Source organism: Camellia sinensis, chromosome 6, assembly GCF_055761805.1.
Source record: "Camellia sinensis isolate YWXY chromosome 6, ASM5576180v1, whole genome shotgun sequence".
Taxonomy (NCBI): domain Eukaryota; kingdom Viridiplantae; phylum Streptophyta; class Magnoliopsida; order Ericales; family Theaceae; genus Camellia; species Camellia sinensis.
In genome coordinates this window covers 141,438,564-141,463,858 of record NC_138966.1, presented here as the reverse complement: position 1 = coordinate 141,463,858, position 25,295 = coordinate 141,438,564, and the positions used below count along the sequence as shown (strand labels likewise).

At 35.2% G+C, this 25,295-nt stretch overlaps 2 protein-coding genes, 2 long non-coding RNA genes and 1 pseudogene across 7 annotated transcripts; 3 read left to right on the top strand and 2 right to left on the bottom strand.

The window, feature by feature from the left end:
* Positions 1 to 3,061: 3,061 nt before the first annotated feature.
* Positions 3,062 to 18,392, bottom strand: LOC114307794 (uncharacterized; annotated as a pseudogene). The gene is made up of 4 exons (XR_014333160.1): positions 17,726 to 18,392; positions 4,381 to 4,596; positions 3,602 to 3,742; positions 3,062 to 3,507 (listed from the first exon to the last, which is right to left on the bottom strand). The product of XR_014333160.1 is annotated as an uncharacterized LOC114307794 (transcript).
* Positions 4,700 to 15,747, top strand: LOC114323231 (uncharacterized). 2 transcript variants are annotated; one of them, XM_082874928.1, is made up of 9 exons: positions 4,700 to 5,365; positions 10,283 to 10,481; positions 10,734 to 10,984; positions 11,095 to 11,298; positions 11,378 to 11,467; positions 14,864 to 14,968; positions 15,051 to 15,452; positions 15,533 to 15,613; positions 15,693 to 15,747. In XM_082874928.1, the coding sequence occupies exons 2-9, from the start codon at positions 10,292 to 10,294 to the stop codon at positions 15,741 to 15,743; spliced, it is 1,374 nt and encodes a 457-aa protein (XP_082731054.1). In that variant the 5' UTR covers positions 4,700 to 5,365; positions 10,283 to 10,291; the 3' UTR covers positions 15,744 to 15,747. The 2 variants fall into 2 exon arrangements, with proteins under 2 accessions (XP_082731054.1, XP_082731055.1); XM_082874929.1 differs by having other exon boundaries at positions 4,944 to 5,365; positions 10,272 to 10,481.
* LOC145792536 (uncharacterized) lies at positions 6,599 to 10,159 on the top strand. The gene is made up of 5 exons (XM_082873205.1): positions 6,599 to 6,627; positions 6,738 to 8,684; positions 8,768 to 9,055; positions 9,144 to 9,243; positions 9,353 to 10,159. Exons 1-5 carry the CDS (start codon positions 6,599 to 6,601, stop codon positions 10,079 to 10,081), a joined length of 3,093 nt encoding a protein of 1,030 aa, XP_082729331.1. The 3' UTR covers positions 10,082 to 10,159.
* Positions 16,287 to 17,222, top strand: LOC145792930 (uncharacterized). The gene is made up of 2 exons (XR_014333161.1): positions 16,287 to 16,441; positions 16,960 to 17,222. It is a non-coding gene; the product is annotated as an uncharacterized LOC145792930 (long non-coding RNA).
* Positions 18,393 to 18,759: 367 nt separating the features above from the next.
* On the bottom strand, positions 18,760 to 21,057 carry LOC114321933 (uncharacterized). 2 transcript variants are annotated; one of them, XR_014331813.1, is made up of 5 exons: positions 20,417 to 21,057; positions 19,945 to 20,197; positions 19,514 to 19,593; positions 19,108 to 19,266; positions 18,760 to 18,988 (listed from the first exon to the last, which is right to left on the bottom strand). It is a non-coding gene; the product is annotated as an uncharacterized LOC114321933 (long non-coding RNA). The 2 variants fall into 2 exon arrangements; XR_014331812.1 differs by having other exon boundaries at positions 19,982 to 20,197.
* Between the last annotated feature and the right edge of the window lie 4,238 nt (positions 21,058 to 25,295).

The window sequence follows — 25,295 nt, the reverse complement described above, 5'->3', positions numbered from 1 at the left end:
TTCATTTTCTTCATCCTTATACTTCTCTTTTCCTCTTGTTGCCAACACGGCGGTATTGACATGGCGGAAATGGAAAATGGCCAAAAAAAAAAAATATTGTCAAAGGTCGAAAGTAGTCTTCGATGGCCAGTTGAGAGAGAGAGTGTGTGGAACGGTTGAGCAATTTCTACATGTGGACTAAATGACAAGGGTAAAATGGAATGAAGTGCTAAATTATTTTGGGTTAAGATCTCATAGGAATTAAATCAAATTTAAAGGACTGGTCCATGACTCCCCTATTTTTATTTTTATTTTGTACCAAAGCATGCACATCTGAAGGAGGACTCATCACAAACACACGTCCAGGCAATTGCTGATTGAATGGTGCAGCGTATATAGAGGTTTGACAAAATAAATTGCTCACGTAGAATAAAAATCTTGGGTCCACCTTTACAACCAAGCCCAACTAATATGGCCCAATCACTTTGGTCGAAGTTAGATAAAATTAGGGAGCACGTTAAAATGAAAGTTAAGCTGTACATTTAGAGCATTCACATCAGACTTGTTATCATGATTTTAAAATAAAATTCTCTTAGTAAGGTGCAAAATCACTCTTTCATCGGTCTTACTATATCAAAATTAAATTTGACATTACTACAATAAATTATTACATGTAGCAATACACTGTTCACATATTATATAATAATTTATTATTTATTTTTAAAAGTGATTGGACATCCTGCTGGATGAAAAGTTGCTACACCATTTTTTTTTTTTTGAATATGAAATATGAAATTTTATTATTTATTACCAGATATCTTGCCAAATGACCGGCTGTGCACCATCATCATCACCATCATCATCATTATTAATTTTTTTTTTGAGGAATATGATAACTCTTCCTAGAGCCTTCTAGAAGCTGCTTGGGTAGCACTGCTGGAAAATTCACTTTTAGCGGCGTTTTTTAAACGCCGCTATAAGTACTAAAAACGTCGTTATTTATTTTTGTGACGTTTAGTACCAAACGCCGATGACGCGGCCGTCGCTATAGCTTTATGGCGTTTGAGAAACGTCGTTATATTAGTATAGGCGGCGTTTGCGTTTTTAAAAACGCCGCCAAATGTCCTACCTAACGGCTCTATGACATCACTATGACATTTAGCGACGTTTTTGAAAACGCCGTCATAGACATTTTTACCTTTTAAAAATCTAACCGTTGGGGTGGGATATAGTGACGTTTTTTAAACGCCGCCATAACCTTTTTTTTAATTTTTAAATTGTGCTAATTTTATACGGTTGAACAAAAAAAATACCTATCAAACAATTATTAAGAACTAATAATTGATGTTTATTAAAATAATAAATAAACTAAGCTTGAAAACAAAATTAAAAATAAGAAACAATACATTGCACACTCAAGAATAGAAACAATTCATGTTCAGACTTTAAATACATCAATTAAAATCAAATGTTACTTCAGTGGATTTTTTCAGAATTCAGGCAGCAATACTTATATCACATATCAATGAAAATAAGAAAGTAGGTGTCATCATTGAATTTAGCCTAGAACATCACAAACTATCCCTAGCAGCAATATAAATCAATGTTGATGGAGGGTAACCGAGAGCTTGAAGAAATATTCCTACCTCTTCAGGGGGTTAATGGACAAAAGCCTCATTTTCTCTGTTCTGTTGAATTTATCTTCTTCATCTTCTAGTGGAAGTACATTACATCCAATGCAGAGGCAGGAAGTTTTGCCACTTGTCAACATATAGCCTAGACATGTACAAATGTATGAAATCACATACGTACATCTGTACATAGGTATATCATCATTTTTTTGATAAATAAAATTTTGCATGTATATATATACAAGATATTTACCTCATTATTCTTAGCTCTTCAGATTCTGCATTAGTAAGACCATGAGTACAGCCAGTGAAAGATAACATGTCTTTCTCATATCTCAGATGAAGAGCAATGTATCTTCCTCCATGGGATCTCAGTCGATCCATCAGCTTCTGCGGTCTCACTGTCATGTATTCTCAGAACCTAATTTAACAGGAATATCCCGTAGGAGGCCTCTCAAAAGTAAATTACCACCTACATCATACTCGGAGCAATATTCTGTACAAACCTCGTAAGGTTTTAAATGCTAATGAGATTTTAAAAATTTTGTCATTCCATTTCAAATGGAGTAATAGATCCAAAACCATGCATGGTGGCAAATGTTTGATTAATTATAATAATTATCAATTCAACACAGGAAGTCCCAAAATTTGTAATAAAATTCTAAGGAGCATTCAGAATTTTGGTAAGATCAATTCAATTGTAACTGGAACTAGATTCCAAATTTATTTGGCAGATGAATGCTGGAGAGACAAAAGTTCTAACCTTCCCAAGGTTGTCAATAGAAGGAGAGAAGCGGAGAGCATAATGAATGCTGTTGGCTTATTTGTGTTATTCTGCATCATTAGTAGAACAAATGAATATTCACTGGGCCAATAAAATACGTTAGGACACATAATGGCATGCTGTTGGCTTATTTGTGTTATTCTGCATCATTAGTAGAACAAATGAATATTCACTGGGCCAATAAAATACATTAGGACACATAATGCAAAATTCCTATCCAAATCAAATCAGAAGAACACTTACTTAACACTACTGATCATACTAGCAAATGGTGATCTCCACCCTTCCATAAGTGCCGCACACTTCAACATGCATTAACCGTCAATGAGGTATGCCTAACAAATACTATTCATCTCATTCCATTATAGTACTCTCAAGTATTGATATCTCTTCGTAATCAAACATGGCAATCATTTTGGTGACCAATTTAATATTCATGAATCACTTTATAAATCTCTCACTAAAGGCTACGAATAATTGATCATTGTATGTGACACCAGCAATACAACAACCATTTGCACTCACCAGAAAGAAAATATCAGATTGTGGCTGTGATTGGTTTCTCCACTGTTCCTTTTAAAAATGGAAGAAGAATTTTGGGAGCAGCAGCTATTTCTCCCCTTTTAGAATATAATGCTTGGTTATAGAAGTATAAACCTGCAAAAAAAAAAAAAAAAGAGGATGACAAACAGGAATCAACAAATTGTGATGATAATAAACATAGGAGCACAGTTGGGCACAATAGAAAATCAAAATTAGTTTCTATTGTTTTCTAGATTCAGCCATTACAAATATAGTCGATATCCACATATCACCTCCCATGCAGTAAACATATTTAGAATCACAGAGAAAACAATGGAGCATGCCTCCATAACAAGAGATGGCCCTACAATCCTCAAGTACCTTAGGTAAAGCAGTTCCTCTGTCAAAGTTATTCTTCATCTCCAGTGTGTATCTCCCAAAGGCTCGCTCAATCTTCTTATTGAAATGTTCATTACGGTCATTGATCGAATCAATATCTTTCTCATCATGAAACCATCTCCTCCTGCTTCTCATCTCTGTCCTTGAGTTCCTTCACCATCCTTTTAATCTTGTCCTCGGCAACTTTGGTGCCTGTCAAATATGAGTAGAATTCTTTTGTTCTATTCAACTTTCTCTAAATTGAACCATTTTAGCCAGAAGCACATAATTTCCTCAATTAAAACGCTTACCTTTCCATATTGGAGGCTTGAAGCTTTTCTGTAGAATGCTGGATCAACTTCTTTCATTTTATTATACTCTTCGATGTCAATCTCAATGTTCTTTGACAGTTTCTTGTATGCATTGTACAATGTTTTCTGATTAAAAACTTTTCAAGCAAGGCAATGTATTTCAGTACATACATATAAGGTATCAAATGTCAATGTTGAATGGCTCAAAGAAGGTGGGGGGAAAAAAAAAGAAGGTAACTTAAGCTTATCTTTATATTGGAGAATTAAAGAAGTTTTCAACAAAATATCTATTTCCAGCCTTCCAAGCACAATATATGTAAAATAGCTTGAACCCATGAGGATGTAGACATATACTAAGATATGTACTATACCAATAATTCAACACTGTATTATGCTGTTTATTTGACCATGTAACAACAATTATTCTTTCATTTTATCCAACCAACTAAAAAGTTCTCTTCCAAGAAGATATGGTTCGTTATAGTGCTCGTGCAAGTAAGCAATGAGTTAATCAAAGTTTATGCAGTTCAGGGAAGCATGACATTCTGTTCCCAATCTCCCAGATACAGATTGATAAGACTGCAAATAGAAGCAATTGGTGGAAATGGATCCCTTTAGTTAACCCCAAGTAATTGGGACAAAGACTTTTGTTGAGTTTAGCTGCATTCCAAAGTTGAAAATATATGTGCAAATAACATTTAAGAAAATGAATTAAGTTACGCATGACATACAACCTGAAATATATAATTACATAACCAAAAATAACTAATCATACCATTCCAACCAAACGGAGCAGGCTCTTTTTAACCCCTATGGACTAGCATATATATGCCTTAGTCATATCCAAACCATTCGAATCCAAAAGCTTGCCAATTTTTTTCTTCCTCTCCTCAATCCATTTTTGTTTAGAAACACCCTTAGACTCTGGCAGAGCTTCCATTCTCTTCTTCTCTGCCACCATGGCAGTTTGATTGGCTTTTCTAGCCTCATTCTGCATGCAGAGAACCATAGACCTATATGGGATTAGGAAAATGATAATGACAAGAAGATCAAAATAATGTAAAGATAAGGGCAAATACTGATTCACTCACTACAGGAAAAAGAGAATTTTGTGGCGTTTTTGTAACGACGTTTATTTAAACGTCACTGTTATGATTATTTAACGGCGTTTTATAAAACGCCGCCTATTCTATTTAACAAAACGACACCGTTTTATAATGGGAGGCGTTTAAAAACGCCTCCGAATGTGGTGACCCACACGCGCCCCTCTCTGTGAAAACCTTATTTTGAATCAGAGCCTACATACGCACAGATCTCTCAACCCTTAATACATGCGCACAGGTCTCTCTCTCTCACCCCTCTCCATCGAAGCTTAAATAAAAAATGATTCAGATCGAAGCCCCGATCTGAACAAAACCTGATTCAGATCTCTCTCTCTCTCAACCCTCTCCATCGAACCCGTGATTTCACTCTCTCTTGCTTCAAACCCTTTCGTTTCTCTCGATTCAAACCCCTTCATTTAGTAATCGATTAATCTATCTCTAGTTCATGTTCGAGTTTGCTAGGTTTTATCTAGATCAGATCGATCGATTGAAGATCTATTGATCGATTGAACGTGATTTCGAAGTTCAACCTTCTTCAGCTCGGTGATTCAATCTCAGATTCGTTCGGCGATTTCGAAGTTCTCTCTCGATTTCAAAGCTCGGTGATTCAATCTCAGATTCATTCAGCGAGGAAAGTGAGCACCATCATCTACCAAGGTGAGCACCATCGCTTCAGATTCGCTTGTTTTTTCCCCCTAAATTAGCATGTTGAATTTTCCTAGCATGTTGAATTTTAATCTCTGTTTTTTTATTACCCTAAATTAGCATCAGTTTGGATTGATCAATCAGTGTAGCTTAGATATTTAGGTAGAATATCTGTTTACATTATGATTATTATTATTTTGAATTCTAAAATATAGAACAGTTCATTATATCTTGGAATGGATTGTGATTTTGTATTCATCATATTGAGAAAAAATCTAGCTTAATTCAATTTCTTGCATAATTTTTTTTTACAGACAGTAATAGATATTGATATTTGAACAATTTGTGTATCCTCTGCTTTGCTTCTTTACGTGTCTGATAGAAGAATGTAAATTGTAGTCTCTTAATTAGCAGATTATATGACAACGACAGCCAATGCTTTCAATTCCGAATAATTACTATACAGGTTCTTCATATAAGGTTTCATATCATTATTTTTGCTTGATTTATAATAATAAAACCAAGGCCTAAAAAGCTCAATAAGTCATATGCTCAACCTTAATTAGCAGATTATTTTTGCTTGATTTATAATAATAAAACCAAGGCCTGGAAAACCATTAAACAACATATTTAAAGTGTTTTAGAAATTAAAATAAATAAATAAAGAATATCTAGCATGCATACTTGTTCATCCATTGGAGACAGCTAATGGAACAAGAAACACTGTTACAACCATATAAGGAGGACAAAATAACAAATAGAGAATCATTAAAATAAAACGTTTATTTAAGTACTAGAATAAAATTTAAAGGGAAAACCCACTTTGACCCTTCCACAGATTTATTTAATTTTTGCTATCATGCACTAATCTTCGAACCACATGGGAGGGCAATAATGAATACCTGTCTATTTAGCAATAGGATTTTACGTTAGGTAGCATAGAGCATCAGTTGATTAATATGAATTGCTTGAGAGAAAACCCAAATCCACCCTCACCAATACCAGAAAAGACCATATGTTAGAATGCGATCTTGGCTGGTGAAAAAATTTTGTGAAAAAAAACACAACTATATATTATATTAGGATTCATAAATAATTTATTTAATCAATGCTTAGTCATTTGCAAATTGTCCGTTGTCGTTTAGGCAGGTCAACTAAAAAGGGTTTTATACCATTCATGAGCACACTTTGCTGGTAGCTTTCGATTGGAACAATGAACACGCCATACAATTAGAAATATAGGAAATGTGGTCGTTATCAAGAAACTTGATCAGGTGAGAAAATTCGGGGGTGTTTAGGTGAATTGCATATGAGGATGCACAACACTTGACTATACTTAATTGAGAAAATGATGTGCATTTAAAAAAGTACAGTATATCTATAGATTATCATGTCACGAGGCAGCAAGTTCTGGTATTAAACAAGGTCCAGATGAGAAAACCGAAAAATTCTTCAATTTATTGAAAGAGGCCGAAAGAGAGTTATATCCTGAGTGTCAGAAGTTTTCAACGCTCTCATTTATTGTTCGGTTATTGCACATCAAGTGCCTTAGTGGATGGAGTGACAAGTCTTTCACGATGTTGCTCGAGCTTTTGAAGGATTCGTTCCCAAAGGGTGAAACTTTGCCAAAGTCATTTTATGCAACTAGGAAACTTCTTAGGGACTTGGGCCTCGATTATCATAAGGTACATGCATGCCCAAGGGATTGTTCACTATATTGGAAGGAAACAGCTGGTATGGATGATTGCATAGTGTGTCATATGCCTAGATACAAACAGTTTGAGGGGGAGGAGAATGATGTTAAGAAGAAGCAACAAAGAATTCCGCATAAGATTGTTAGATACTTTCCATTGATTCCAAGGCTTCAAAGATTGTTTATGTCATCCAAAACATCTTCGTTAATGAGATGGCATGCAGAGGGCCGAATTGATGATGGCAAAATGAGACATCCTGCTGACTCTCCAGTTTGGAAAAATTTTGATAATTTGTATCCCAAGTTTGCGAGTGAGCCTCGCAATGTCAGACTGGGTTTAGCAGCGGATGGATTCAATCCATTCAAGGCAATGAATGTCTCTCATAGCAGTTGGCCAGTTATTATAATGCCATACAATTTGCCACCATGGTTGTGCATGAAGCAGCCTCATATGATGATGACATTGCTCATCGATGGTCCTTCTTCACCTGGAAATAATATTGACGTCTACTTACGCCTTGTAGTAGATGAATTGAAAGAACTGTGGGAAAACGGTGTTGACACGTATGATGCGGAAACTAATCAGATGTTCCGAATGCATGCTGTGTTATTGTGGACTATAAATGATTTTCCTGCCTATGCAATTTTGTCTGGGTGGAGCACGAAAGGTGCTTTAGCTTGTCCTTGTTGTAACACACATACTCGTTCTCGATATTTGAAGAACGGAAGGAAATTATGTTACATGGGGCATCGTCGCTGGTTGAATGGGGGTCACAAATTTCGGAAAGCTAGTGCGTCTTTTGATGGCACTTGTGAATTCGAATCATGTCCAACTCGGTTATCAGGGGCTAATGTGCTACAACAACTAGGCCCTAAGTTCAAATTGAATTCTAAGCGTCAACAATCTAGCAAACGGAATAGAAAGGGGAAAGAAAAGGAGGAAAATGAGGACTCGGGTCATAATTGGAAGAAGAAGAGTATTTTCTTTGAGCTATCATATTGGGAGCATAATTTGATTCGCCACAATCTTGATGTGATGCACATTGAAAAGAACGTGTGTGATAATGTATTGTGGACGATATTAAATGTTGATGGGAAAGGGAAGGACAATTTAAATACTCGTCGAGATTTGCAAGATATGGGAATTCGGAAGGCACTACATCCTCAGAAAAGGGTTGGGAACAAGTATTATTTGCCTCCTGCATGTTTTGCCATGAACAATAGAGAGAAAAGTCTATTCTGCACACTTCTAAAGAATATCAAAGTTCCAGATGGTTACGCATCCAATATTTCTCGTCGGGTTAACCTCAAACAGCGGAGCATATCTGGACTGAAAAGTCATGATAACCATATACTCATGCAACAAATACTTCCAATAGCAGTGAGAAATTTGTTACCGAAGAAAATGGTTGAACCATTAATTGAGTTAAGCAATTTCTTCAGGCATTTGTGTTTGAAAACCCTAGAGGTGGATGGTCTAAATCGTCTTCAGTCCCAAATCGCTCTTACACTTTGCCATCTTGAGAGAATTTTTCCTCCATCATTTTTCGATATAATGGAGCACTTACCCATTCACCTAGCAGAGGAAGCGAAGATTGCCGGTCCAGTGCAATATCGATGGATGTACTTTATAGAAAGGTGTGTAATCTACTCCAATGTCCATTTTGTATATATTTGATTGTTTATACTTGGAAGTCATGTATGCATCTTTTTGTTTATAGGTACCTTATGACGCTGAAATCATACATGCGTAATCGAAGTCATCCTGAAGGTTCAATTGCACAGGGATACTTGGTCGAAGAATGTATGACATTTTGCTCAAGGTACTTGCATGATGTTGAGTCGAAATTGCATCGACCATTAAGGAATTGCGATGTTAGTGACAATCCTGAGATATTAATGGGGCGGGCTTTAGGAAAAGGAAAAGGGTTTGTTCTTGATAACACAACATGGGTACAGGCTCATCGGTATATGTTATTTAACATTGCTGCGGTTGTCCCATATCGAGAGTAAGATAGATGCAACCTTTGTCTCATTGTGAATGTATTTATACCAACTATAATTATCGTGCATTTTACAAGTAGTTTAATTGTGTAGGGAACATCGTGAATTTATTAAGCGGTCGCATCGTCGTCTTAGAGATTATGATGTGGATCGTCGTCACAATGATGAGTTTCCCAAATGGTTCAATTCTCATGTAAGTGCATGTTAAGCACAAGTCTTCTATATTTTTGCAATCCATGTGCTTCTATATTTTTGAAGTTGTTAATTGATGTTTAATATTGATAACTTTTTTTGAAAAATAGGTTGCTGAGCTATTAGCTACTGAAAATGTAGCGTTGTCAGAAGAGATTAAAATTTTGGCTTTGGGACCCAGCCAAAAGGCCACCAGATTTAATGGGTATATAATTAATGGTACTAGGTATCATACTAAGAGTTGTGAGTTGAGAAGAAAAACTCAGAATAGTGGGGTTATGGTGAAGGCAAAGACTTCTAGCTATGCAAGTGCGAAAGACATTAATCCAGTGGAAGGTGATGTAGCGTACTATGGATATGTGACAGATATTATTGAATTGTATTACTCACACGACCATAGATACATGTTATTCATGTGCAACTGGATTGATAACAATAAGGGACTCAAGCAAGATGATTTTGGTTTTACACTTGTTAATTTCAATCACTTGTTATATGCGAAAAAACAAGACAGTGATGAGCCATTCATCCTAGCATCTCAAGCACAACAAGTCTTTTATGTTAATGATTCTGTTGATGAAGATTGGAACGTTGTACTCAAGATGAAACCTAGAGACTTGTATGAGGTGTGTGGAGAACAACCAACTATTGATGAAGGACTACATCACAACGAAGTAGAAAGATTTGGTGATCAAGAGTTAGATGTAGCTTCCTTCACTTGTGAGGAGGACATGGATTGGGTTAGGAAAGGTATTGATGGAACAACTGTTGATGAAACTATTGGACCTCTTGAAGCATCGACAGAGGCACAATTTGAAGATGACGAAGAATTGATCTGATATTGTAATTGGCCGCATATTCACTTTTACATGTGTGTTTTCTGTATGGATATTCATATTAATAAAATCTTTGCTTTTGTACCTTTGTACCTTTCTTTAAATGGCCATTTTTACCTTTCATGTACTCTTATTTTGTTTTGAATGCAGTAGATATTTATAGATTATCATGTCCTCACTCTTATGTTTGTAGTTTTTTTATAGATATTATCTATGAGTTCTAGCTTCGACCATTCTTCTAGTGAAAGTGAGCAATCAAGCTCTAGTAGTTCTAGTTCAGATGAGACTCAGACCACACTCAAGATGAAAGTCATACCCGATCCACCGGCATCATGGCATCCACCAGGCAGTCTTCCTACCACATCACGTAGCGGTAGTACATCACATGGCTCTGTTTCAGCTGGTATGTATCAACTTTGCTTGATATTTTCTTATGGTGTTTTTGAGTTAGATTTGTAGTCCTATCTATCATACATAATGCATGGTTATTTTTAAAAAAATTGAGTTTGGATAATTAAAAGCATAATGTGTGGTATAGAAGCAAGGATAGCAGAATTTTAACACCCCATGGTATGATATGTTGAAATTTATTGAAATTAAAAGCATAATTCAGATATTCAATTGAAATTTGAAGCTTACTACTATTGTTTTGTAGGTCCTAGCTCAAGTCAAGCCACACAAAAGCAGACAAGGGGTCCCACATATGTGCATGGTCAATGGGGTACTAGTGAAGATGGCATTTTAAAAGTTGTTCCAAATGAGTTGAATCAAGTAGTTGAAGGACACACATCCCTTGCTTCACATTTGGGCGTTTTGGCACGAGATGGGAGTCTTGCACCACTCACTTTTATGACTTGGCATTATGTTCCAAAACAAAACAAAGATAACATATGGAGGGAGATAAAGGTATATATGGATATTTAATATGAAATAAGTTACAATTGTATTCCATATGAAATGCATATTACAAGTGTAGTTGACATTGCATATTACAAGTGTCTATAATTGTGATGCAGGCTCATACGGATGCAGATGAATCCATGAAGAGAACAATAATGGCTTCATTTGGAAAGAAATGGAGAGATTGGAAAAGTCGAGTGAAAACAATAGGATACAAACCCTTCAAGAATGATGCAGAAAGGTTGGCTCATCAACCAGATAGAGTACATGAGGATCAGTGGCGGGCTTTGGTCTATTATTGGGGCACTCAGAGTGCATCGGTAAAATTTTATTTATGTGAAAAAATGCTTATATATGATAATTTTTTATAACATCTTAAATAAATTTCATATTTGACAGAAATCAAGCAAGAAGAATAGAAAAATCCGGAAGAAGAAGACATTGCATCATAGAACAGGCCGAAAGCCTTTCTCAGTAGTTCGACTGGAGGTATAATTATTCTCTCAAAGTTTGCTTACACTGTCTCAAAGTTTGTTAATTTTTTATAACATCTTAAATAAATTTCAGTTGACTTGTCATCATCATCCCTATTGTTTCATTTTCCAAGCACCTGCATCATAAAATAATTATTTCCATTACATACTATTTCAGACTAGTCAATATGATTTGAAATTATTTTCACTCTTATGATCCATAGAATAAGAAATGTTCATTTTACTAAGTGCTTTTAAGAAAAAATTGCTTTCTTTGATAAAATAATAAACACAATATTCAAGTGTTGACCTTTCTATTTATTATCTTTTGTTATTTCTATTTGCTTTCTTTTGTTATTTCCACTAAGCCTTTGAGAAGATGTTTTCCCTCAGTTCTACAAGCAATTTCACCACTTCCTCCACATCTGTTTCGATAGTCACTTTGTTGAAGCCCTTTTAGAGGATAATGGTAAGGCCTTTGTACATAGCCCATAGCTCTGTCTCAAGGCTGGTACAGTTTTCTAGTCTGCCATAGAAGCCACAAATCCATGCTCCCTTTTCATCTCTAATCAGTCCTCCAAAGCCTCCAGGTTTGGCAATTCTATAGCATCCATCAATGTTCATCTTGAGGGTACCTGAAGGAGGAAGCATCCACTTGATTAGCATAAGTTTGAAAAAGTTGTGATTTATTTTTAGGTACATGCACTACTAATAGACTATAATAAAATGGTCCCCAAATCCCAGACAGCACTGCTGTTTGCAGTTTGCACAGAAAAATGCTACTATCTCAGCAAAATGAAAATTGTTATACATGGACCAGGAACACTGCTTCTCTCCTATATACATGTAGGACTGTTTCTCTCCTATATGCATGTAGGATTCCTCGAATTTTACCTTTGATTATCTATGTTTCGAAGCAATACTCACAACAATTAGGGGTTTTTTAGCCAATCCAACACACAGTAAGAACAAGCTTATAGTTTAAAATATATTACCTTTGATTATCTATGTCTCGAATTTTCCCTGCTCAATGGTTTGAAATTATGTGCCTTAGATATGTTTTAATTAACCAATGTATGGTTTGAGACTAGAATCTGCTTTGCATTTTGAAAATGAAGTGCTCGTGACTAAGGTGACCGAGTGCATACCCCTCGATTTATCAATTGCTACTCTTAGTAAAGATGGTAGTTTAAATGTACCCTTTTGTTTGTGGAGAGTCATACACACTTCTACCAGACATAAATTCTGCACTCAAAAAAAAAAAAAAAAAAAAAAAATGGAAAAAGTAACTGATAGTGTGTTAACAATAAGATAAGACTCCAAAAGCAGATAAGGAAAAAATTGAAAAGACTTCGGCAATATTCGTATGATCTTGGCTAATATTCGTATGATCTTGTTCAACATTCTTGTGTTGAGTTATAGGAGAAGTTAGACGATAGTTTGCCAAGACTGCTTCTGCATAGCAACTCAAAATCCCTAGTCATACACACTTCCATCCCCGATAAACTGGATTTCACATTATAGATAATAACATATCCATCTAATTTTATCTTAGCGTCCAGCTGCAATGAGTCAACATGGATAAATCACCCAAATAAAGATTGGATGTGCAGTGGGTTTCAAAAACGTATCAGACACAGCTGGTTGCACGGGTATCTACCCAACTTCCCATTAGTGGTATCATGGATTTTGCCGTGAAAACTTACTGTCTGGGATCATTACACGGGTTTGTACTTGTAAATGGACTTTGTATGTAATTTGATAATGTAAATTTGAGTTAAGATAGTGCCTTCCACACTTATTGGTGTATATAGATGATGGGGAATTTTGTACTTGTAAATGGACTTTGTATCTAATTTGATGATGTAAATTTGAGTTAAGCTAGTGCTTCTTTCACATACGCTTGCTTGATAAGTGTGTTTGGATTGAGTCAAAGTTTTATCAGATGACAGTTAGCTTGCATACTAACTCTCAATTCTAATTGGTCAACTAAACAATTTATCTGAGGTATTAGATTCTTTAAATATAATATTTCGCGTGTTGAATTATTGTAATTGAGACATGAGAATGCAGCAATTGAGTATCTGCCCCTTTTGTTTAGACCCTCTTAAGGTTCAAGTTCTATTTGGGGATTTAGTAACACTGGACACTTCTGGGACGCCAGTAGAACTGCAGGCTACTATATAGCCAAAAATGTATCTGTTCTCACAATGAACTACTCTCGATTGTACACAAGAGCTTGTGTCTCCCCTCTGCCTCTTATTATGGGCGTTGCTTAGCAAATGGGAGCTATACAGTGACCCTTCATTTTGCTGAGATAATTTTCAGAGGCAATCGATCCTTTCAGAGTCTTGGATGACGAATATTTGACATTTAACAACATAGTTGTGAAGAACAAGACTATAGAAATTCGCTTTTATTGGGCAGGCAAAGGGACAAGAGCTGTTCCTACAAGTGGAATTTATTGTCCTCTTATATCAGCTATGTCTGCAGAATCTAGTAAGTTATGTTCTGTTTAGGCTTTTCTCGTTTCTTCCTGAATGGTGAAGCACCATCCTCTCTCTCTCTCTCTCTCTCTCCCATGCTTGTGTTTTGAGGTTCTTTCTGTTGAATTCTGTACCATACTTGCAGATGATTGAATCAATGATATTGTAAAGCTATTCCCCAACTCTTGAGATCTGAAAATTATAAATTAAGAAGAAACATAATTTACAGATTGAGGATTCTTCTCTTGCTAGTTAATTTGTCGTCGAGGTGTCAAATAATTTCTTACTGTAGGAATTTTAAATATTTGATATTTGGTTTATTGAGGCTATGGACAAAAGGTGTAGGCTGTACTATGCAATCTTTTGATCTATGCTTTACAGATTTTTCTTTGTGTAGATTTCAAGCCACCTCCTGGTCAGAAAAATTTAAGCAACATGAGAAAAAAAAATTATAGGTTGTGGGATGAAACTTCCTTGATTTGTCTTCTTTATTTATTTATTTTTTGAGAAACACCGAATAAATAGAGATATAAGCTTGTTCAATGGTTTGAAATTATGTGCCTTAGATATGTTTTAATTAACCAATGTATTTTTTATTTGCTATTTTAGTTACTTTAGCATCTTGCCTTTCTCAATTCCTCTATGTTTTTACCAGATTTCCTGATGATAGAACATATTCTAGCATGAGCATACAGCAAATAGACAACAGTATTTCCTTGCTCATCAATAAGTTTAGACAAGTAAGAAATGAATGGAATAGTCACAGTAACAATGGTCAAATAGTAATTGACTACCCAAGTGTTTAGTGTTCAATGAGTTAATTTGCTTATTCGTTTATTTTTTTACTTAACTTGTTCACATATTTAATTGCTTAATTATTTAATTTTCTTATTTATCTTAAGATTTTGGTTGCCTTTCATTTATAGGAGACAAAAAAGAATAATGGGGTTCCTGCTAGTCGGTCACAGGTGTGGATGGCCGCATACATGAAAGATGGGATGTCAAATAGTGATTCAGTTAATGAGGTTATGGTATGTGATACTACTTTATCTTTGGACTTTTAATATGATTTATATTTATATTGGAGGCTAATTATTGAATTCAAACTTGCAGACTCAAATGAATGAGTTAGCAGAGCACATGGAGGGATCTTCTACTGACCCTGCAGCATTACAGGAGCAAATCTTCACACAAGTTATGGGCCCAGAGCGGCCTGGCCGTGTTCGGACGTTTGGATTGGGACCGTCACCCACTGATGTTTTTGGAGGTGGATATAGGCGGTCACAAGAGCAGAATCGTCTCTTCCAAACTCAAGTTCAGGAACAAGTTCAAGAGCAACTTCATCGGTATCAAATGCAGTTTGAGTCGAAGATGAATGAAGTAATGAAGAAACAAATTCAGGCTATACGCACAGATTTTCAGTCACGAATTCAGTTTTTGGAATCTCAATTGCAAGCTGCAGGCGTGCCCGTTGATCCAGTTGTTGCACCATCAAACCCATTACATAGGCAGCAGGTATTTTAATTATTCTTACTAGTTATTACTTTAAATTGCCTAGAGTTAATATACAACTTAAGTCTCTTATTGAATGATAGGTTGTGGATTCACTTAGTAGTCATCCCACTGTTCGACCAATGTCACATCAACAACAATCTCATGCATTTTCATCCCAAGAGGTGAGCAATCATTTAATCAAAGCTTTTTTGACAAATAACATGTCTTATTAATTACAATACTTGCTCTTATTAAATATAGGTTCACCTTTCAAAGAAAGAGAAGAAGAATAAGAAGAAAAAGAAGAACTAACAAGGTAAACGTACTAATATCACTAGTTCGTGGTTTATGTTCATTTGATTTGTAAGGCAGCAGCATTAGTGAAACAGCTATTAGTAGCAGCAGCATGAGCTGCAGCTGCAAGTAGTCCAATGTGCATGCTATCACTAGATAAATTTGACAGTTCGCTGCTGTTTTTGTCGAACTTTGTCTGCTTGATGCAAGAATGCTATGCTTAGGTGCTAGACTGTTCATGACTGCCATGGTTAGGCTGCTATGAAACTTGATGGTGCCGTATGTTTGGGTTAATATAATGGGGGCTATAAGATTTGAACCCATTGACATAACATTTTTGCTGTAAATGCATTCTTTTATTTGTCTCCTTTCTGTCTATATATGGGATTCTGATAAATCTTAGACAACCATCTCTGTCCAAATATTCATGGAATAAAGCATTTTAGGCTAGTTGCTACAGTTTTGTTAATTTAACTGTTACTTTTCAACTAGTCAATTTCAAAATGTCAATCTAAATTCTTAAATTACAATTATTACATCTTGGTTTTTATTGTGTTTCAGCTGGTGAGAGCATTGCCTTGATCCCCCCTTTTTGAGTGAAGTTTTCTACAGAGCCAGCATAAAGATGACAAGGAGTCGCTGGAGGGAGTCAATAAAGTCCTTGGGAAGTCATATTGATCCTGAGAAAGAAGAACAACTGAGGAAGACTAAAATAGGTATATATTTCTCTCCGAAACAACCTCAGTCGTTACAATATTATTGGAGGCTGTGGAATAGCTCTGTAGAGTCCAAAAGAATGCAATATAAAGCTCTACTACCAGCCAAATCCAACCCAAAACGTGGATTTATGTGGTACGCACAACCAGAAAGGGTTGACAGTATGTTGCTCATCCAAGAACGTGGTACGGTGGGTGTAGCCCTATATGACTTTCAACCTGTTTTTTTTTTTTTTTTTTGGACTTCACTTGAAAACCTTATCTAAAATTTCCTAATTTTTGGAGTTAGAAGATGATTGGCTAGTTGAAAATGTAGTTTGAAACCTTGTGTTCAGACTTGAGAATCATTTTTAGACTGCTTAGGTGCTAGACTGTTCATGACTGCCATGGTTAGACTGCTATGAAACTTGATGGTGCCGTATGTTTGGGTTAATATAATGGGGGCTATAAAATTTGATTCATTTTTATATTAATCTGGAGCACATTCAATTGATTCACTTGACACTTTTATCAAACAGGCAATAGGGAAAAGCTACATGGACAGTATGTTTCATAGAGCTGGAATCACTCAAGGACAGGAGACAACCCAGTATGTTTCATAGAGCTGGAATCACTCCCAGTTTGTTTCCTTCTGGCAAAAGCTACATGGACAATGTTAAAACATAATTTTTGGATTTGGATATGTTATTTTGTGGGTAATGGTGATTGGATATTAATTGAATGAGAAACTGAATTAATGCTTTATTTGTTATTTGAATGGGAGTTATTATTTTATCTGTCAGTTTTATTACAGGTATTTGAATGGGAGTTAATATTTTGTATGTTAGTTTTATTACAAGTATTTTTTTATTAATTGAATGAGAAACCAAATTCAATATTTTCTTACAGGTATTCTTTTTAATTTAATCAAATAAAATTAGCACAATCTCACCCAAAAAAAAAAAAAAAAAAAAAAAAGAAGATATGACGGCGTTTCTATAAACGCCTTCTAAACTCTCAACAGTAATGCGCATATTTTTTACACAGATACAACGGCGTTTCAAAAACGTCGCTAAATATCGTTTGTGACGTCAGCATGTGTATGGTGGGATATTTTGCGGCGTTTTTTAAAACGCCTCCTATACTAATATCACGACGTTTTTAAAACGTCGCAAAGCTACAGCGACGGCCGCAGCTTCGACGTTTGGTACTAAACGCCACAAAATGAATTAACGGCATTTTTGATAGATATCGCGGCGTTTTTAAAACGCCGCTAAAAGCCCGATTTCCAGCAGTGACTCTTACCCTCTTTAGCCTTAACTTGAACATTTTTTTTCTGCCTCTTTGTGAGTTTGGTGAAGTCAACCTGTACATTCTCCTCGGCAAGAGTATCATTGTCCCCGTTCGGATGATCTTCACAATCATATATTTCATCATGTAAATCTTCATGTGAATTAGGAACAGCAGCAACTGAACTGTGCTAAACCTTAACACCAGTAGCCTAAATTTCTCCTGATAGTGTCCACAAAGACGTTAGGTAATTCAAGGAAAATTATAACATTATAGGGCACCTGAATGACATATTATTATCACAACACATGGAACTTAAAAAACATATAATAGAGTCAGTAACCCTACATTTACAAAAATGTGTAATAGGAAAAATAAATTGGACAACTCTATGAAAATAGAGGTCAGCCAGACAAAATTCAGCAAGCACATTTCCAAACAACCGGATAAACCAAGACAATATTTCAGCTATGTAATATGTGAAGATAATAGAAAATAGTGCCACTCAGTGAAAACTAAATTCAACCGCTTTCAAGTTACAATTTGGGTAACAAAAGTTTGTAACAAAGAGGAAACTACATTGATGATAAGGGTTTGATGCATTTCTGCAATCTGGATGCACTCTTCCTTCTTCATTCACATTTTATGCCTCTATATTGCTCTTATTGCTTGAAGAAAGCAATCCAAATATGAAAGAACATTTAGATTGTAAATTTAGGTTCCGAAACCAAATATCATACATGCATGCATGTGAACACACAATCAATTGAAGCTCAATCTACAATTTACTCAAACTAAAACCCATAATCTATATCTATATATATTTTTTATTTTTTATTTATCAATCCTGCATAAATCCTAGTAGCCTTTAGTGAGAGATTTATAAAGGCTACCAGTAATTTATCAATTTCATAAATCTTGCATCGCTTGCACCATATCCCACTTCCAATGGACTGGATTCATCATATCAAGCATGATGAAAATAGTTTTTAGAAAATGCATAAAATTGGAAAAAAATAAGTAACGAAAATGAAACCTAGCACCCGTGTACCTGCTGAAGCAATCTTAGTGTGGTAAGCTTTTCCAGCGTGGGAATGTATTAAGATAGATGGACCTCTGGTACAGAAGATGCTGAAGCAAGCTTACCCCAAGTTTGGAAATTTTGGTTAACAAAGGCTGCACTTTTGATGCAAGATCTAGAGGGAGAAACTCATGCCCCAAAAGATGGTAAAGATCTTTTACTTCTTGAGTCACACAGGTCATTACGCCTTTTGCAACCTGCCAAAATGTCAAGATCAGACAATGCTGAAAAGAAATCAACATAAACACTTTCCCCCTGAACTAGTTAAAAATACCATGTCAAATAAAGGGGTGTAGTGGACATTCAAGATTAAGACCTATTAAATTGATTGACGGTGTTTATAAAATTATTGCTAGTGTTAGCATTGAGATTGAGGAAGGCAATTGCACAGCTCATCTCAGAATCCAACTAAGAGCAAAGATGACAGAGCCCGCCTCCAGAAATGGCACAATGTCTCACGTTCCATCAAATTCATCTGGAAAAGGAGCAGGATTTGGGCCATACATGATCTCTCAATGCATCACATTCAAACTAAAACAGATGTTCATAAATCTAGTTTTGGTTGTCCGATAATTTCTTTCTTCAGGAAAAATAGAGAGGACATGTGCAATCAATATAATGTGCAAATTGTTTACACTCTCGAAGTATGTCAACTCCCCCACACCCTAAATCTACCCAATACATAATTTAATGGTTTAAAACTGCTAACAGAACATTCATACTTGATAATGAGGCACAGAATCATAATTGACAGGTCTTGTGAAATCCCAGATATTTCTTTCAAGCAAGGAAATTCATGTGCCTGCAGGAATCAAATATTCCAGTCAAAAACCCGATCAAGTCATTTCTCCAAGAACATTCCCAATTTGTTCACAATGGAGGTTGTCCAAAAGATTGGACAAAACTTAAGAGCATCATATGTTTCTAACTTCAACCTCCATATTTATCCAGAAAAGAAATTATTAGGTTCTATTACAAAGATTAAAGCAAAATCAAACCAGAAAAGGTCAATAAAATAATGATTGAGTGTAAAATTGGACAACACAACAAAATGGATGAAACTATGGCCCAAATCACACTCAGATTATTGGCAAACTGTCTCCCAAAAATATATGTAGAAATTAACATGAAAGCATACCCAATTGAACATTACCACTTCTCTACTCTCAAGCATAACCAAATACGCAGACCTGCTAGAGTTCAAGTTCGGTTGCAATCTTTAACTGCTCAAATCTTGTATCAAGATTCAATTGCAAGCTTTCTGGAGCTGATAGATCAGGTCGGTCCCTCTGGCCTCTGTATTTATTAAGGTTGGCCAAATGATTCCTGATGATTTCACATAGCCTGCGAAACTCTGTTGTGCGTTTGTATTGCTTGCAGAGCTGGAAGGCACGGTGTGTAGTCATCTACAGAAAACATAAAACAAAAAATTAAATAAAAAACTCGTTAGTTTTAACTGCTTAATAGGATTATCAAACATAAAGCCTTACTACTTTAAAACATCTCTGGATGTGAATAAATAACTAGGCACCTAGTCTCCCTAAACCTGCCATACAAATTCTGCATTTGAACCGCCAAACCTTGTTTATATAATATATCTAGACAGAGAGAGAGAGAGAGAGTACCGATTACAGTTCAGAAACAAAGTAGACTATTCGCCACCATTGGAACTTGAAATGCGAGTAATCGAGGGGTCAGAGTTCAGATCTGAATCTTCGAAATCGCTTCAATAGAGCTTCGAAATCGCGTCGATGGAGCTTCAATCTGAACCTTCGATGAAGCTTAGATCTGAAACTTCAATGGAGCTTCGAAATTGCTTCGATCTGAATCTTTGATGAAGCTTAGATCTGAAACTTCGATGGAGCTTCGAAATCTTCGATCTGAATCTTCGAAATCGCGTCGATGGAGCTTCGATCTAAATCTTCGATGAAGCTTAGATCTGAACCTTCAGGAGCTTCGAAATCGCTTCGATCTGAATCTTCGATGGAGCTTAGAGAGGGTTGAGAGAGAGAGAGAGATCTGTGCGTATGTATTAAGGGTTGAGAGAGAGAGAGAAAGGGTCTGATTCAAAATAAGGTTTCACTTTCACAAAAGGAGGTGCGTGTGCGTACCGCATTTGGAGGCGTTTTTAAACGCCTCCCATTATAAAACGGTGTCGTTTTGTTTAAGAGAATATGCGGCGTTTATAAAACGCCGTTAAATATTAATAACAGTGACGTTTAAAAAAACGTCGTTAAAAAAGCGCCACCAAATCCGCTTTTTCCTGTAGTGTAGGGTTGATTGCATAATTGAGTCGATCATAAAAATGAATATTTTATAAAATTAAATTTTAGAATAGAGAGTCCGATGGAGGTGTACATGCAAAAAATGCTAGATAAATAGAAAAAAAACATAACTTTTTGGTTATAATTTAGTTCAAAATTTATTGAGCCTGATGTGAATGCTCTTATAAGTTGTCCTCTATTTATCATTGTCCTCTATTTAAACTTTCATTATTGTCCTCTAGTTAATTTGTCCTCTATTTTTTCAAGAACAAATGCGGTAAAATAAAAAAAAAATAATGATTATCAGATCGGTTTAATATTATTTATTTATTTAAGAATGATATACACAAAGGGTGTGTTTGATTGGACGGACTGGAAAAGGGGGGATTAGAATCCATCGGACTTGAGTCCTGGGACTATGAATCCCCCGGACTATTTGGTTGGATTGGATATGTATCATGTGTTTGTTTTTTCATGGGATTAGATGTCTGGATAGGACTATTTTCAGTGAATCCAACGTTTGGTTGGATGGACTGGATAGGATAAATGAACAAAAGACTATTTTACCCTTTTCAATTGTTTACTAAGTAATAGTAATATTAAACATATCTTTAATATTTTAATTATTTTTAATTAAATAAATTCGTTTTTTTTAAATTAAATAAATAAATAAATAAAATATTAATAAAATTTGTTTTAAATCATTACTGTATAACAAATCATTATTTTTTTTACATGCAAAACTTTACTGTGTTTGTTTATTTACACAATTCAACATTAAACATACTAATGGTTAAATTTTGTTTAAAGATATTTAAACATACTAATATTGATAAAAAAATTTGACTGGTACAGATTATTTTTATTTAAACAAATAAAAATTTATTGTTGAAATTAAACATACTAATGGTTAAATGTTTAAATTTTTTTTTAAACAATTAACATTGAAATTATTTTGATGTACAGATTATGTTTAAACAATTAACAATTAACAATTAAATAAATGTTGATGTACAGATTATGTTTAAACAATTAACAAATGTTGATGTAATTAACAATTAACAAATGTAGATGTAATCAAATGTTGACGTATTAAAACATAATTTAATAGATGTTAAATAAATATACATGTTGATGTACAGATGTTGAAATAATTTAATAAACATGTTGATGTACAAATGTTTAGATAAAACATAATTTAAATAAATGAAATTATTTATTGTTGAAATTAAACATTTAATTGTTTAAATAAAACATCTATTAAAACATGTATTAAATTTAAATAATGAAATTAAATAAAACATAAACAAAATTTTAAAATAAAACATCAATAAAATATCTATAAAAAATTATTTAAAAAAATTAAATAAATAAAACATTAATAAAAAGTTAAATAAAATTATTTTATTTTTAAATTGAGACATTTAAATTTTATTAAATTTTATTAAATATAATACATAATTAAATAGTAGAGGGTCAAAATTGTCATTTTCGCATCTAATCCAAACAGTGATTAGTCCCCCCAAAACAATCCCACCCCCCCCCCCCCCCAGGATAGGATAGTCCCCCATATGGGGGACATGGAGTCCGCCGGACTAAAAAAAAATCAAACGACGGATAAGGAGGGAGGCCGGACATGGAGTCCAAACAGTGGATAGTCCCCCCCCCTTATCCCCCCAATCAAACACACCCAAAAGGTCTTATAAAATAATAAAGTTCAAATTATTAAAATGAAATTTGTAGTGAATTCGAGCCCTAGGGACAACAAAAATAGACTTTAGTGGCCCTATATTAGTGACATGTTTTTAGAAAATGTCACAAAAATAATATTTGGTAGCACGTTTTAGAAAAATGTCACAAAGTCACAAACATAAAAGACTCTAGTAACATTTTAATAAGGAAGTGCCACATAATTTTTAAAACATATGCCACAAAAGTATTAATTAGGGAAATGTTATAAATTAATGGCATTAATTTAGTGTCATTATTTAAAAATGCCATGAAAATATCATTTAGTGACATGTTTTGAAGAAAGTGTAATCTTCCTTTCCACCGTCACTCGATCCATCGTGGATTCTAACAAAATGATGGATTCTGCTTTGGATGCTAGAAAACAAGATTAGGAGTCCACTGCCTTTGTCACTTTTTTTATCATGGCAGTGGACTCCTAAGAACCTTAAAATTTATGAATTCTAATTTTTTACTTTAATTTTTGTCTAGAGTTTGGTTAAAATTGAGAAATCGAGAAAGAAATCAAATGTTTGAATCTGATTAGAATTTTGTCCTTCATGCTTACAATCTTAATTTCTTTTTTCTTTTCTTTTTTTTAAATTTTTATACATTTGTTGATAAATGTGCCATTTTACTTAGTTTGGGTTTCAATTGGCCTTTTACGTGTTTAATAAATTGCTTGAAAGGGTTGCAGACATATGAGTCATGTATGTGTGGAAGTAGTTTATGTCATTTTACATGCACTTGTGCCTTCTTAATTTTTTAAATGGAATAAATTAGCTGATGTAGTATATTTTTTAGATAAGGATGAGAAACACAACAGTTTTGGTGCTTCTTTTAGCTTTAAAAAGTTTAAATGTTGAAACCAACTATAGGTCAAGCAAGGTACTGACTTTCTATTTTTTTTTTTTTTTTTTCTCTCCTTCAAAGAACTAGTTAGGTGATGATATGCTTGTGTTGCTTGTACAACTAAGTTTCATGATACCTTCAGCACTTTGTTTCTGCTTTCAAGCTTCCCTCTATATGAATTTAGATTTTCATTTTTTATTTTAAATAACAATATGTCTAGATCCTTTTCTTTATTTTTCATCATTTATAAATCCATGTTTTGTTTTCCTAATTAAATTATTATATTCTTGCATGCATCTTCATGGTTATGATGGTTGGGTTTTGAGATTAGAATATTGAAGGGATCTTTTTACTTGGGAAAGGGAGGAAGACGACAAGGGCATTAATTTCTTATTTTTGCCCCAGATTAGAGGCAAAGGATAAGATGTTATGGACTGGGGAATGTAATGGTCAATATTGTGTAGCTTCATTTTGTAGTTGTGAATTTGGTAACGAGGGAGAGAAAAAGAGAGGGACTGAAAGTTGGTGTTGTTATATTATGTTTCAGTGTATATTACAAGAGAGTAAGCTCCCTCTCTTTATAGAGAGGAGAGGGAGACAATTAGCATCGGATGCCTCTTCTTTACAGCTACACATGGAGCCTTTACAGATGCAAGGTTACAGCTATACATAGTGGGAAGGTTACAGCTATACATAGTGGGGGATATATTATATGTATATTATATGTTAACAGCCCCCCGCAAACTCAAGGAGGGTAGGCATCGACCAAGTTGAGTTTGGAAACAAGATCACGAAAGCGCCCAGGAGAATGAGCCTTGGTGAAGATATCAGCAGGTTGATCGGCAGAAGCAATTGGGAGAAGATGAACAGTACCACGTGTAACATGTTGTCGAATGAAATGGCAATCAATCTCAATATGCTTGGTGCGATCATGGAAAACATCATTGTGAGCAATCTGAATAGCACTCTGATTGTCACAATAAAGAGCGGTAGCGCCAGAAGAGGAAATACCCATATCAGTGAGGAGCCAGCGAAGCCAGAGAAGTTCCTGAGTAGTATCGGCAAGAGCTCGGTATTCAGCTTCGGTGCTAGAACGGGCAGTGAGGGATTGTTTTTTGCTACGCCAAGTAAGAAGAGAATCCCCTAAAAAGAAACAGAAGCCCGTGGTGGAGCGTCGATCAGTAGGATCCCCAGCCCAATCAGCATCAGAGAAGGCACGCAGTTCCAGAGATGAGGAAGCAGAGTAGTGAAGGCCATGGAACAGGGTGCCTTTGATGTACCGAAGGATGTGAAGGAGAGCAGTATAGTGGGGAGTGCGAGGAGCCGACATGTACTGACTAACAATGTGAACAGCATAGGCAATGTCAGGACGAGTTACTGTGAGATAGACAAGACTGCCGACGAGCTGACGATAGAGAGTAGCATCAGGGAGGAGAGCCCCGTCGAGAGGAGTGAGACGAATCTGAGGATCAACTGGCGTAGATGTAGTTTTGCAATCAGTAAGACCAGCACGAGCCAGAAGATCGGATGCATATTTGGCCTGAGATAAGTAAGAGCCAGTAGGATCATGAGAGACTTCAAGGCCTAAAAAGTAGTTGAGAGTACCAAGGTCCTTCATCTCAAACTGTAGGTGGAGAAAGCGTTTGAGGTGGAGAATACC

Excerpts from the sequence above, each read along its gene's own strand:
- LOC145792536 (XM_082873205.1), top strand. The coding sequence starts at position 6,599 with ATGTGGTCGTTATCAAGAAACTTGATCAG. Across the intron at positions 6,628-6,737 it reads TTATCAAGAAACTTGATCAG|ATTATCATGTCACGAGGCAG; the intron begins GTGAGAAAATTC and ends GTATATCTATAG. Across the intron at positions 9,244-9,352 it reads CCAAATGGTTCAATTCTCAT|GTTGCTGAGCTATTAGCTAC; the intron begins GTAAGTGCATGT and ends TTTGAAAAATAG.
- LOC114323231 (XM_082874928.1), top strand. The coding sequence starts at position 10,292 with ATGAGTTCTAGCTTCGACCATTCTTCTAGTGAAAGTGAGCAATCAAGC. Across the intron at positions 10,482-10,733 it reads ACATGGCTCTGTTTCAGCTG|GTCCTAGCTCAAGTCAAGCC; the intron begins GTATGTATCAAC and ends ATTGTTTTGTAG. Across the intron at positions 10,985-11,094 it reads ACATATGGAGGGAGATAAAG|GCTCATACGGATGCAGATGA; the intron begins GTATATATGGAT and ends ATTGTGATGCAG.